This window comes from Pinus tabuliformis, chromosome 5_1 (genome assembly GCF_031772625.1).
Source record: "Pinus tabuliformis cultivar Carrire ecotype Pingquan chromosome 5_1, CPIR1, whole genome shotgun sequence".
Classification (NCBI taxonomy): domain Eukaryota; kingdom Viridiplantae; phylum Streptophyta; class Pinopsida; order Pinales; family Pinaceae; genus Pinus; species Pinus tabuliformis.
The window spans coordinates 847,085,291-847,096,690 of record NC_142305.1 but is presented as its reverse complement, the minus strand read 5'-3'; the positions used below and the strand labels follow the sequence as shown (position 1 = coordinate 847,096,690).

Genomic DNA, 11,400 nt, shown 5'->3' with positions numbered 1-11,400 from the left:
CATTGCGTGAAGTTCCCTCCTAAGAATCCTTTGTTGAATATGAAGAAGAGCCGCCAAAGAGAATGGTTTTGTATGGTTAAACCATAACCATGATGAACAAAGATCTGAGTATAGAGATACCCTATAATGCTTGTGACCAACTATGATATCAACATTGTGCGGCCTACAAAATGGACTTCGATGAAGCGTGGGTTTGTGAATGACACATAACCATGAAAAATGAAGATTCGAGGATAGAGATACCCTGCAATGCGTGTGACTAACTGTGATACTAACGGTGTGCAACCTAGCAAATGGACTTCGATGATAAGGGTTTTGTGCGGTTAACCCATAACCTTGATGTTGATTGTTGATGAAGTAGCAGGTGCCTACATAGCCTGGGGTGGGAGGGAACGTCTCCAAATAACCAAAGAAAGATGTTGCTATGCTGAAACTGATGAATGTGAAGCAAGTGCCTACTACAGTGGGATGGGAGGGCACATCTCCAAAGGGAACCCGCTCTGAATGCTACTCTAGATATAAAAATTCATGGATTTTGGGTGGGGTACAGAACCAGGCCACACCAGAGATCTACCTAAAGTATAAATGTGTTGTAGACTTGTAACAAAAGTTACCATGGATGTTGTAGATTCTCCTATCCAATGAGATGTTGTAAAGGTTTCTTTCACATTATAGAACTCTTGCTACAAAATTCCTGATAACTTCCGCTAAAAGTGATGAAATAAAATTCTGTCAAAGACCCATTTGAGATATTGAAGATATATTTCCATTGATATAAGAAACTTGAAATTTCATGACCTTTGGAGTGAGAAAATGATTGCATAAACTCATGGGATGTGCAGTTGCGCAACGTTCCAAACATGTGTAACTTCAATTGCTCATGTCTCTCAAACCGGGGATCGAAATCAAATTCCACAAAAAACCCATTTGAGCTAATGAAAAATAATTTAAAATGAGCTATTTTGTACCTTATAGAATGATTTTTGGAGGTCTTAGCACTTGCATGAATTTTTCTGCAAAATTTTGAAACTGAAATATGCTTCAACCCCTCATTCCCATGGAGCCATAACTTGAATCTGATACAAAGAATTTTTTATTATATAGAGAATAATTGTAAAAGCCACATTATGGTGGACAATATGTCCTTTTACAAAATGCGACTTGTTACTTATAGCCTTTTTTGGTTATAATACCACAGGTAAATACCATGGTTGGGTGAATGAATACCATGGGTGGATGTCACATACAATACCACGAGAAAATACCATGGGTGGATGCCACTTACAATACCATGGGTGGATGAATAATATGGGTGGATGCCACTTACAATACGATGGGTAAATTCCATGGATGGATGCCATTTTCCATTCAAATCAAGCAGTTTTTAACCTTTTTTAGCCCAATAAGAGCTTACACGTGGTTTTTCAGGCATTCTGGATGTAATGGAAATGTTATTTTTGCAAGTTGGTACTTTCATGTCGATGTATTTGAACATTTGAGCATATAATAAAAAACCGCCATTGGAAGCTAGACTCGGAGACATAGCCTAGGAGGGGTGAAATCCATCATCAATTTGTTGTGTTTTGATGTTGCTTATTGTCCATTTTAATTATTAAAATCCTGCAAAATTTACTTTTCTTGTGTGGTTTTGCAATCATGATCCATTGCTTAAAAGACAAACTAGATTGCAAATCATTTCATTAAACGTTCATTCTGAATTTTGGATCAAACCTCCATGGTGTCATTATGAAGAAAAGGTTACAAAATTTTTACTTCCCCAAAGTGTGTGGAATTCACATTGGATAATACCATTGCATCCATCTTGTCAAGATATTTCCAACATTATAAATTTTACCTCTATTTGACTCATGGATTGAAAGTTAAGCCTATTTGAAGTTCGGGCCCTTAACCACTGCCACATAAAGAAGGACTTCAACTTGGAAACCTGAGTGCCTACTTGGATCTATCACCTCACTCATGTTCCAACATGGCACCCATTATGGCACCACACAATAGTGTCACCATGCCACAAATCCAAATCACTAAGAGAATTTTGCTCCAAAACATCCGCAACACAATAGACTTATTCACGTAAACCAATTGATGAATCTCCATCTAACACTCCCATTAGTACATGCCCATATCTTAGTTATGACACACACATAAACTCAACAGTAAATAGAAAGCGCTGACAATAATTTGTCTTTGAATGCTAATTTTAGCATTGCGCTTTCTGTCTTAAGACAAAATGACATGACTCATGGCGCCACCTGACATCCATGTCATCTAACTCCACATCATCTGTCTCTTCTATGACTTGCTGAAAACATATTGATTTCAAAGTGACATCACCCTCCACATGGCATCCTTCTGTGGTGCCAAGTGTCACTCAATTTCCTGCCACTTAGCCATCCAAAGGGATATTTCTACCTACCACATGTCACATTATCAACATGCAACATTAGCATCCTTGCCACATCACCAATCCACATCCTTTGGATTCTCACATGGCGTTCCATATAGCCTTATACTACTTGTGTGGCATTGACCACCTCCAACTAAGCCATGGGGTTCCACAAGGCTACGCCACATCATGTAATTCAATGGTTCCACGTTATAATCAATTTTTGGGTCTAACTGTATATTTGTTATCATGCAACATTCTATGTCTCCATTCCCTAGTATAGACATTTTTTCATCTCCCGGGACAAACATATTGTTGTTTCCTAGCATCACAGTTTCACGTCCCATGGAGACATACCTTTGTCTCCCATAATGTACATATGTTTGTCTCCAAATGTTGCAGTTTCCCATCCCGCAGAGATATATCGTTGTCTTAAGGACATATATTTCCCCCTCTCTGGGACAGACATTTCTTCATCTATGTAGACTTTGAAACTATCACAAGTCTAATAGGGCTCATTTTGACCAATGCTCAACACCATTTGCCTTAACAAGCACAAAAACAAGCCAAGCCATGGCTAACACTACTCCGCGAACTTATATGTAACTACATCATATTAAACCACATCATAGATCTCACATAGTACTATCATATCCATTTATGAAACGTGCACTATAGCATAAGAACTATTAACAATATTAATTAGTCAGATATCCATGGTTGTGTCAAACAATGGAAAACACACATAGTAATGGTTTAATTAAGCACGTCAAGCATTCATACAAGACCATGTATTTAGCTCTGTAACTCGGGAACATATTAGAAACCATGGGGATCTACAATTCTCAAACCATGTGAACATGCACATTACCATCTAATGAACAACTAACAACAACACATTCTTCCATAACAATGTTGATACAATCATTATAACACATAACAACTTCATTCATTATTCATAGTGGCAGACATATATAGGTAGATATAGTTATTTGAATAACTTCAGAGGCTAGTAACATAAGGAGGGACTTAAACTCTCCACCAAACCATAGGCCAAATGCACTAGAATATTTCTTGCAACTAACCACCCCTGAGCCAAATTCAAAGTCAAAGGAGTTAAATGCTCAAGGGAATTCACACCAATGCCTATAAACCATATCACCTAAGGATCTAGAGCTCACAATCTCTCCACCTACTTACAAGATTCCATAGCATACCATGACTCCACCTGCTAAATACTTCATGCAATCATAGTCCATGGTGTCGTAGCACATAAAAGAAATAAAGAAATAGCTTGAGTTCAATCACTTTTACAAGAAACTCCTCAAACTTTGATTTGTGTCTACTCCTCTAACCCAATCAATGTTTACATTTCCATATAATTTACATGAATTACAATTCATAGTGACAATTACAAGATGGGAAACAAAATAACCTGAGTTCAATCACTTTTACAACCAACTCCTCAAACTTTAATTTGTGTCCACTCTTCTAACGCAATCAATGTTTACATTTCCACATTATTTACATGAATTACAATTCATAGTGACAGCTACAAGATGGGATTTCATCTGGATATATTCAACCATGATATAAATGCATATCATGAGTTTGATGATGAGATTCCACACATTGAAGTTGGATTCGCTATATTGGATCAATCTCTAAAATATCCTTTTGAAGTACCATCTCCCCCTCATGAAGAATATCGAACCACTTCATCAAAATAGGGAGTTCAATTCGTCAATGTGATTGGGAGTATTGAAAAATTAAACCTAAATGGGAATGCAAAACCATCTCAATCAATGGAGAAACATATACCATCATAGGAAGGTCCAAAAAATAGCCCGAGTTTAATCACTTTTACAAGCAACTCCTGAAACTTTGATTTGTTTCCACGAGTTCAATTTGTCAATGTGATTGGGAGTATTGAAAAATTAAACCTAAATGGGAATGCAAAACCATCTCAATCAACGGAGAAACATAAACCATCATAGGAAGATCCAAAAAATAGCCTGAGTTTAATCACTTTTACAAGCAACTCCTCAAACTTTGATTTATTTCCACTCCTCTAACCCAATCAATGTTTCAACATTATTTACATGAATTACAATTCATAGTGACAATTACAAGATGGGAAACAATCATCTGGATATATTCAACCATGATATAAATGCATATCATGAGTTTGATGATGAGATTCCACGTATTGAGTACCATCTTCCCCTCATGAAGAATATCCAACCAGTTCATCAAAATAAGGAGTTCAATTCATCAATGTGATTGGGAGTACTGAAAAATTAAACCTAAATGGGAATGCAAAACCATCTCAATCAATGGAGAAACATAAACCATCATAGGAAGGTCCAAAATGACTTAAAAACACTTGAAAGTGTTTGTCCTCATTAGGTTGGATGATTAGTCTAATGAAGATAATTCAAATTCAAGTAATGTAAATGATATGGATGTTCCATATAATTGTGAACTGAATTTATCTACTAACATTCAATTAAGTTCCATAATAAGAAAAAAAAAAAAATATATATATATATATATATATATATATTTATAACTTAATGTTTTTATATTAATTTTTTTTATTATCAATTAATATTAATAAAAATATCATTTGGAAATAGCCAACTTTACACCCGCTCATAATCAAAATCTCTATCAAGTTGGGTGGAAAACATAAGTCAAAATTTGACAAAGTGTTTCCAGAATGTCTCACTAATGCTTGCTCATAAACAAAATCTCCTGAGTCAAAATTTGATTTTCACTTAGGGTAGGCATAACATGTACTTCCATCATATGAGCGTTTGCCAAACAAATAAATGATGAAAATGTATCATCTGAGAATGAATTTCTCACTAATGCTTGCTCATAAACAAAATCTCCATGAAGTTGCAAGAAAACATGAGTCAAAATTTGATTTTTACACTTAGGATAGGCATAACATGTAGTTTCATCATATGAGTGTTTGCAAAACTTAGAATGCAGGTGTATAAATGGCCAACTAACAACTGCCATCAAGTAGAAGTTAAATTATTTTTTTACAAAAAAAATGATGAAAATGTATCATGTGACGATAGATTGTTAAATTAAAATATTCATTTTGAAAGAGAAAGTCACAACTAAAGAATAGTCACTGAAAAATATATAGATAATGAGGGACTAGTAAATTTATTTAATGTTGATCTTTCTATTTTTTTATTATTATTTTTTTTAATTTTCAAATCAGTTTTACAATAAAGTTTAGATTAAAAAAATAATAAAAATATATTTAAAAAAAATAAATATAAAATATATTTATTTAATAATTTATACTATAACTAATACAAAAATACTGATAAATTATAACTAATACAAAAATAATAATAAATCAATTGGTAACTGATGTGCAATCAATAACAAATCCATTGCTGTAATCCCTTAACCTCCGCAAGAACTGATAAATAACCAAAATGTATTACACAACCAAAGAATATCACTAATTGTGCCATTGTAGGTTAACTAAAAACTTCCGTAAAATATCTTCATCTTCATAACAGGCATCAATTTTGAAATGATGAGTATAGGTAACAGATAAATAACCAAAATGTATTACACAACCAGAGAATATCAGACTTGAGTAAAATATCTTCATCTTGATTACACACATCAATGTTGAAATGATGAATATCTGTCACAGGTAAATAACCAAAATGTATTACACAACCAAAGAATATCACTAATTATGCCATTGTGAGTGAACTAGGTATAAATAACCAAAATGTATTACACAACCAAAGAATATCACTAATTATGCCATTATGGGTTAACTAAAGGCCTAGGTAAAATATATCTTCATCTTCATGAGAGACCTCAATGTTGAAATAATGAGTATCGGTAGATAATGATGAATCAATTGCTCCAATCCTTTGCAGGAACCAATAAGTAATCCAAATTTATAATTCAAAATGCTTAGTCGTAATTTAAAATTCTACCAATAATGCTCATGCAAAATATATGGATATTATAGGGACAGTAATGTCATCTCCATCATCATCTTCACAACACACATCAACGTCGAAATGATGAGTATCCGTAGATATCTCTATGTTTGGGATGGCTTTTACCAGGTCTATCACTTTCTTATCCAATCTTTGTGTGTGGTTGGGAAATAAGCTGTTGTAAATCAATGTTTTGCCAAATGACACACTGTAGGCATCCAAGCCTTTATCCTGGAACCAATCCAAGAGGCCTTGCACTGTTGGATTTCCACGTATGACCCATCGGGTCCATAGAGACCAGCTCAGATACCCATGTTTAATTACCTGTGGGGAAACAGGCTCAGCCATAGAAAATATAGGGAGTGCCAAGTTTGCAAAACTGTTGCGATACTTTTCAACGTCGTGGCCTAATATAACCTTGTAAAGTTCCAGACACACTAAACCAGTGGCCATGGCAGTGGTAGTTGCAATAGCAGGAATTATTCGTCCAGCTATGAACTTGGCCTTGAGCTTATCCACTTCAGGTATGCTATAGTTCCTTGCTCGCATATTAGCAAGTCCAGAGATAAGATCCATGTGATAATTTGTATCGTCATCCTGCATGGCAAGGAAGCAACCAAAATTTTAGACACAGTTTTCTTGCCATGGATAGTGTTGAATTGGAACATCAAAACCCTCCCAACATGATATTTTTGTGACAGAGGAGAACCTGTGTAATTAGTAGAGCATAATAGGAATCTTTAATGAGCAAAGTTAGAGAATATAACCTTTTCAAACTTAATAGGATTCATGCGAAAGCCTGAGGGCAGATTTTGAACCCCACGTTGCAGTGTGGTGATCAATTTGTCAATCTGTTCAGCATCATCATCATATAATGTAGAAGAATGGTTCACATCTGTAGCTTTCTCATCTGTGACAATCTTCACCCCTTCTTTTGGCTCGAAAACAGGAATATGCATTTTGTCAACCACCTGCGCCAATATGCTTGAATTTGGATTTGAAGCCCAGTCAGGAATGGGAATGCCATATGTTTTAGCTTTTAAAATTGAGGCTGCAAGAATTAGGGAGATGTGACTGGGATCATGGGAAGAAAAGTCGATGGCTTTTGGGAAACGCTTGGGAGCAGACCAGAATGGTGCACCTTCTCTTGTAGTTGCATCTTCGGGGAAGTTGAAAGTAAGCTGCTTCACACGATTTGAAAAATAATCTTCAAACCTGAATCCTCAAATGAGTCAGTGATTTGTAGATGTAGTTTAGTGAAATTTGATCATTTTGTAAACTGTGCTGAGATTTACTGGAATGCAAGATGCAAATGAAAAATATATAATTATAGAAAGGGGATTTAATTACTTACTTGATTCTAGCCCAAGAAACGCAATCTTCAAATGTTAGACACCTGTGGGAAACCAAACAATCGACAACCGACTCCAGCAGTTGCCGGGCCTGAGCATCCCCTGCAGACTTGATTGCTGCTATGTATTCTTGTGATTTGGAAAGAAAAGCATTTGCTTCAGCTGGAGTTTTGTCTAAGAGACCTTCAAATTCGGACCTTGCCCATGTAAGACAGTGGTGAATATTGTGTGGAAATGAGTGAAGCGTGCACATGGGTGCCTCCTTTTCAGGGGGATCTCGTGATGCTCCATAGTTCTCTGTCAAGTGAGGGATAACCGTTTGAGTGTTGCACTTGGTTCCCAGTGTTCCAGACTCTAGCAATGGTTTCTGAAAGTAAACACACCTTGAATCTACATACAGCCTGGCATTGACATTGTCCAGAGCATTTATGACAACGTCAACCTCACCGTTCCAGAAGGAATCGCCAAAGACATTTTCGGTGTCTGGGCTCACGCGATTCTCCATTGCTTCAACCTGCAAATGTGGGTTGATTGCAGTGGCTGCTGATGCTGCCACTCTTGACTTTGCCTGCCCAATGTTCCAATCGCGAAAGAGGAATTGCCTGCTAAGATTGCTCTTCTCAATAACGTCATCGTCCGTTATAGTCAGCTTTCCCTGGCTCCCACATGAGGCTCCAATTAGAGCTAAGTTCTTTAGAAGCTCGCATCCCAGAGCACCAGCACCCACAACAAATAATTTTGCATCTTCCAACTTTTTCTGCACCTCTTTTCCAAATACAGAAATCTGGGCATCGTAACGGCTATTCAAAGGCCTAACATCCTCTGGCCCAAGGGGTTCTACAGGAAGAGATTCCAATGAATCGAAATAGAAGAACTGCACAGGCAAGAATATAGAAATCTGTATTAGACCATAAATAATTGAATGCTACGCTGCCTTGCCCTGCCTAAAGGGTACAATTCCATTTATATTTAAGAGAAATACATAAAAAAGGTATGTAGGGTGTCAAAGAAATAAAACCTGGAAAAGTGGATGAAACTTGCCGGAACAGGCTTTCACAACCTCCTGCCCGACAATTCCACCAAACATAGCTGCCATGGGATTCAACACTGCACGGGAACCACTTGCAAAATGTTTGAATACATTTACATTTTCATCAATGGCACTGGCATCCAACTTAATCAGGCAGCTGTCAGTATCATTTAAAGCCTTTGCCACATCAATGAATCTACTGGCATCTTGCTCCGATGCAGCACAGGGGAAGCGCCCAAATTGATTAACAAATTTATCTAGAGCCCGGAAGGCCAAGTGTAAAAGTGGAGGGCGGTCAAACTTGGCAAAATCACTGAGAAGAAAGTCGCCGGGATTTTCAAGCGCTTCCCTTAGTGGCTTAAAGTTTAGGAGCTTGGGCTGCTTTACCTGAGTGACTATCCCACCCATCTCATAGCGTCCAAAGTTACTGGTGTCTTCCTGCAGGTGGAAAGAATATGGTCTGACATTCACCGCTTTTCTTGGCTTGCCATCATTGAGCTCACTCATACCTTTAACTTCAGAGAATATAACGAAATCCCCATCCTCGAATTGGAGCCTCTCCTCATCATCCACACAGGAAACCAGAGCAGGATTGTCGTTACTAATAGAAGCAATGATACCCGTTTGTGCTTCCTCACCATTCACATCAAACACAGTAAACTCCTGCCCGAAGTCACAAAACACACTGCCAAACACTCCCCGAACATCAGCTTTGATAAATGCGATTGGCGGTTTATGATTATGGCAGAAATCATTGTATTCAATGGCTTTCTCAATACTTATGTCTGTGAACACAACCACCTGCAAATGCAAATGCAATTCATTACTATTGAAGTTCCATCATTTAATTTGATTTCAGGCTAATTTAATTTACAGGGTAGCAACTTACCTGGAATGAAGAGAGGTGTTCTTGTGATATCTCAGATTCAGTGGAAACTGAAACTGCAACGGCAGTGTTTAATTCCTGCAACTTATTACTACAAGCAACTGCCCGGTTTTTGCCGATATCAGCTTCGGTAAAATAGAAATTGGCAGACAAGTCCCACAATTCAACATTTGACTGGTCATGCAAGGTCACTGATTTCACTCCCGCCAGGATTACATTTTTGGCTTCAAAACATGAAACAGGAGGGAATGTCATGAAATGGACTGAACCCAAAATTTAATTATAAAAACTTCCCCTCAATCTCAATCTAAATTTCATTGATGTCAGATATGAAAATACGATTCCCAATTTCAATTTCATTGATATGAAGACGAGGATTTTAACGAAAAAACATACCGACTTCAACCCCAAGCCCTCGAAGGCCAGAGATGAGAACATTTGCACCGGCTAGGCGTCCCATAGCCTCCCTTCCATAAACTGCCAGCTGTCTGCTGTGCAGATCTTCGTCTATGTGTATCTGTGTTTGCCCATCGTCACCATTAGCAGCCGCCATGATAATTATGTTTGTGTTCTTCGCACACTCAACTCGTTGTTATTACCACTTCACAATTCTATTGCTCTGGTCTTGCTGATCTTGATCTTCTTGAAGTACGAACGCTGCACTCCCTTGCCTGATCTTGATCTACGAAGAATCCACTCTCTTGTCCAATCTTGATCTTGAAGGACGAAGAATGCACATATATAGCTAGCTGTTCAACATATAGTTAGGCGCCACGTTCAAAACTGCTCAATTGTATATTTTTAATTAATACTCACACCCATACCCACGTCGGCAAGCCTTCTCATATTTTTTTTTTATATTATTATTTAGGTATTCCATTAATTTTCAAACTTTCTTAGTTCCCGGTTTTCGCGTTGTTTAATCGGTGATGGTGGTATTATGAAGTATTATATAAATAGGGAGATTAAAAGTCCAAATCTCTTATAGGTTAAGTTAATTAAAAGGAAAGATGAAGTGCAAACTAATTTGTTTGTGTGGAGTTTAGTTCCTACCAAGTTATAAGTTCAAATCTCATGGAAAGTGTTTGAGGATGGGAACCACTTTTAGGGGAATTAAACTATCCTAAGGGGCATATAATCATGTATTATGAAGTATTATGTAAATAGTGAGATTCAACGTTCAAATTCGCTCTAGGTCAAGCTAATCAAGCTAAGCACTATCAATGATTTCTAAGTAATCAAACATTCATGCCATTGTAGATAAAGATAGAAGAACAACACAAGACATTATGAACATTCAATCCCTTCTGATTCTTGAGAAGCAAAGCCAAGTTAGAGCACTATCAATGATTTCTAGGTAATCAAACATTCATACCATTGTAGATAAAGATAGAAGAACAACACAAGACATTCTGAACATTCAATCCCTTCTTATTCCTGAGAAGCAAAGCCAAGTACTGTATTACTAGAAACAAAGTATTACACCAAAGCACAATAAGGGAGTTTCTCTGAAAAATCTTCAACCCTTTGTACATTAGATCTTCTTCTATATATAGAGCTCTTTAAATAACTGAGGTTCCTCCTCCAGTATGAGGGGAACTCGAATTCATCCTACTATGACACCTATTGATACTTAAAACTAACTATTAAATGCAAATGACACCTAACTAGCAGTCCTAGAGACCTAATACAACTAGGAGTGTAACTCCTTATCATGATTACAAAAAGCTTATCTA

The 11,400-nt window shown here is 36.9% G+C and overlaps 1 protein-coding gene across 1 annotated transcript; it reads right to left on the bottom strand.

Moving 5' to 3' along the window:
- Positions 1–6,226: 6,226 nt before the first annotated feature.
- Positions 6,227–10,355, bottom strand: LOC149167507 (ubiquitin-activating enzyme E1 2-like). The gene is made up of 6 exons (XM_089431543.1): positions 10,061–10,355; positions 9,668–9,888; positions 8,767–9,579; positions 7,751–8,622; positions 7,164–7,611; positions 6,227–6,993 (listed from the first exon to the last, which is right to left on the bottom strand). Exons 1-6 carry the CDS (start codon positions 10,215–10,217, stop codon positions 6,400–6,402), a joined length of 3,105 nt encoding a protein of 1,034 aa, XP_089287669.1. The 5' UTR covers positions 10,218–10,355; the 3' UTR covers positions 6,227–6,399.
- Between the last annotated feature and the right edge of the window lie 1,045 nt (positions 10,356–11,400).

What these genes read in the sequence shown, in the direction of transcription:
- LOC149167507 (XM_089431543.1), bottom strand. Translation starts at nt 10,217, where the DNA reads ATGGCGGCTGCTAATGGTGACGATGGGCAAACACAGATACACATAGAC. An exon ending in AGGGCTTGGGGTTGAAGTCG is followed by an intron (nt 9,889 to 10,060) that starts GTATGTTTTTTC and finishes CATGTTTTGAAG; the next exon opens with CCAAAAATGTAATCCTGGCG. An exon ending in AGTTTCATCCACTTTTCCAG is followed by an intron (nt 8,623 to 8,766) that starts GTTTTATTTCTT and finishes TTGCCTGTGCAG; the next exon opens with TTCTTCTATTTCGATTCATT.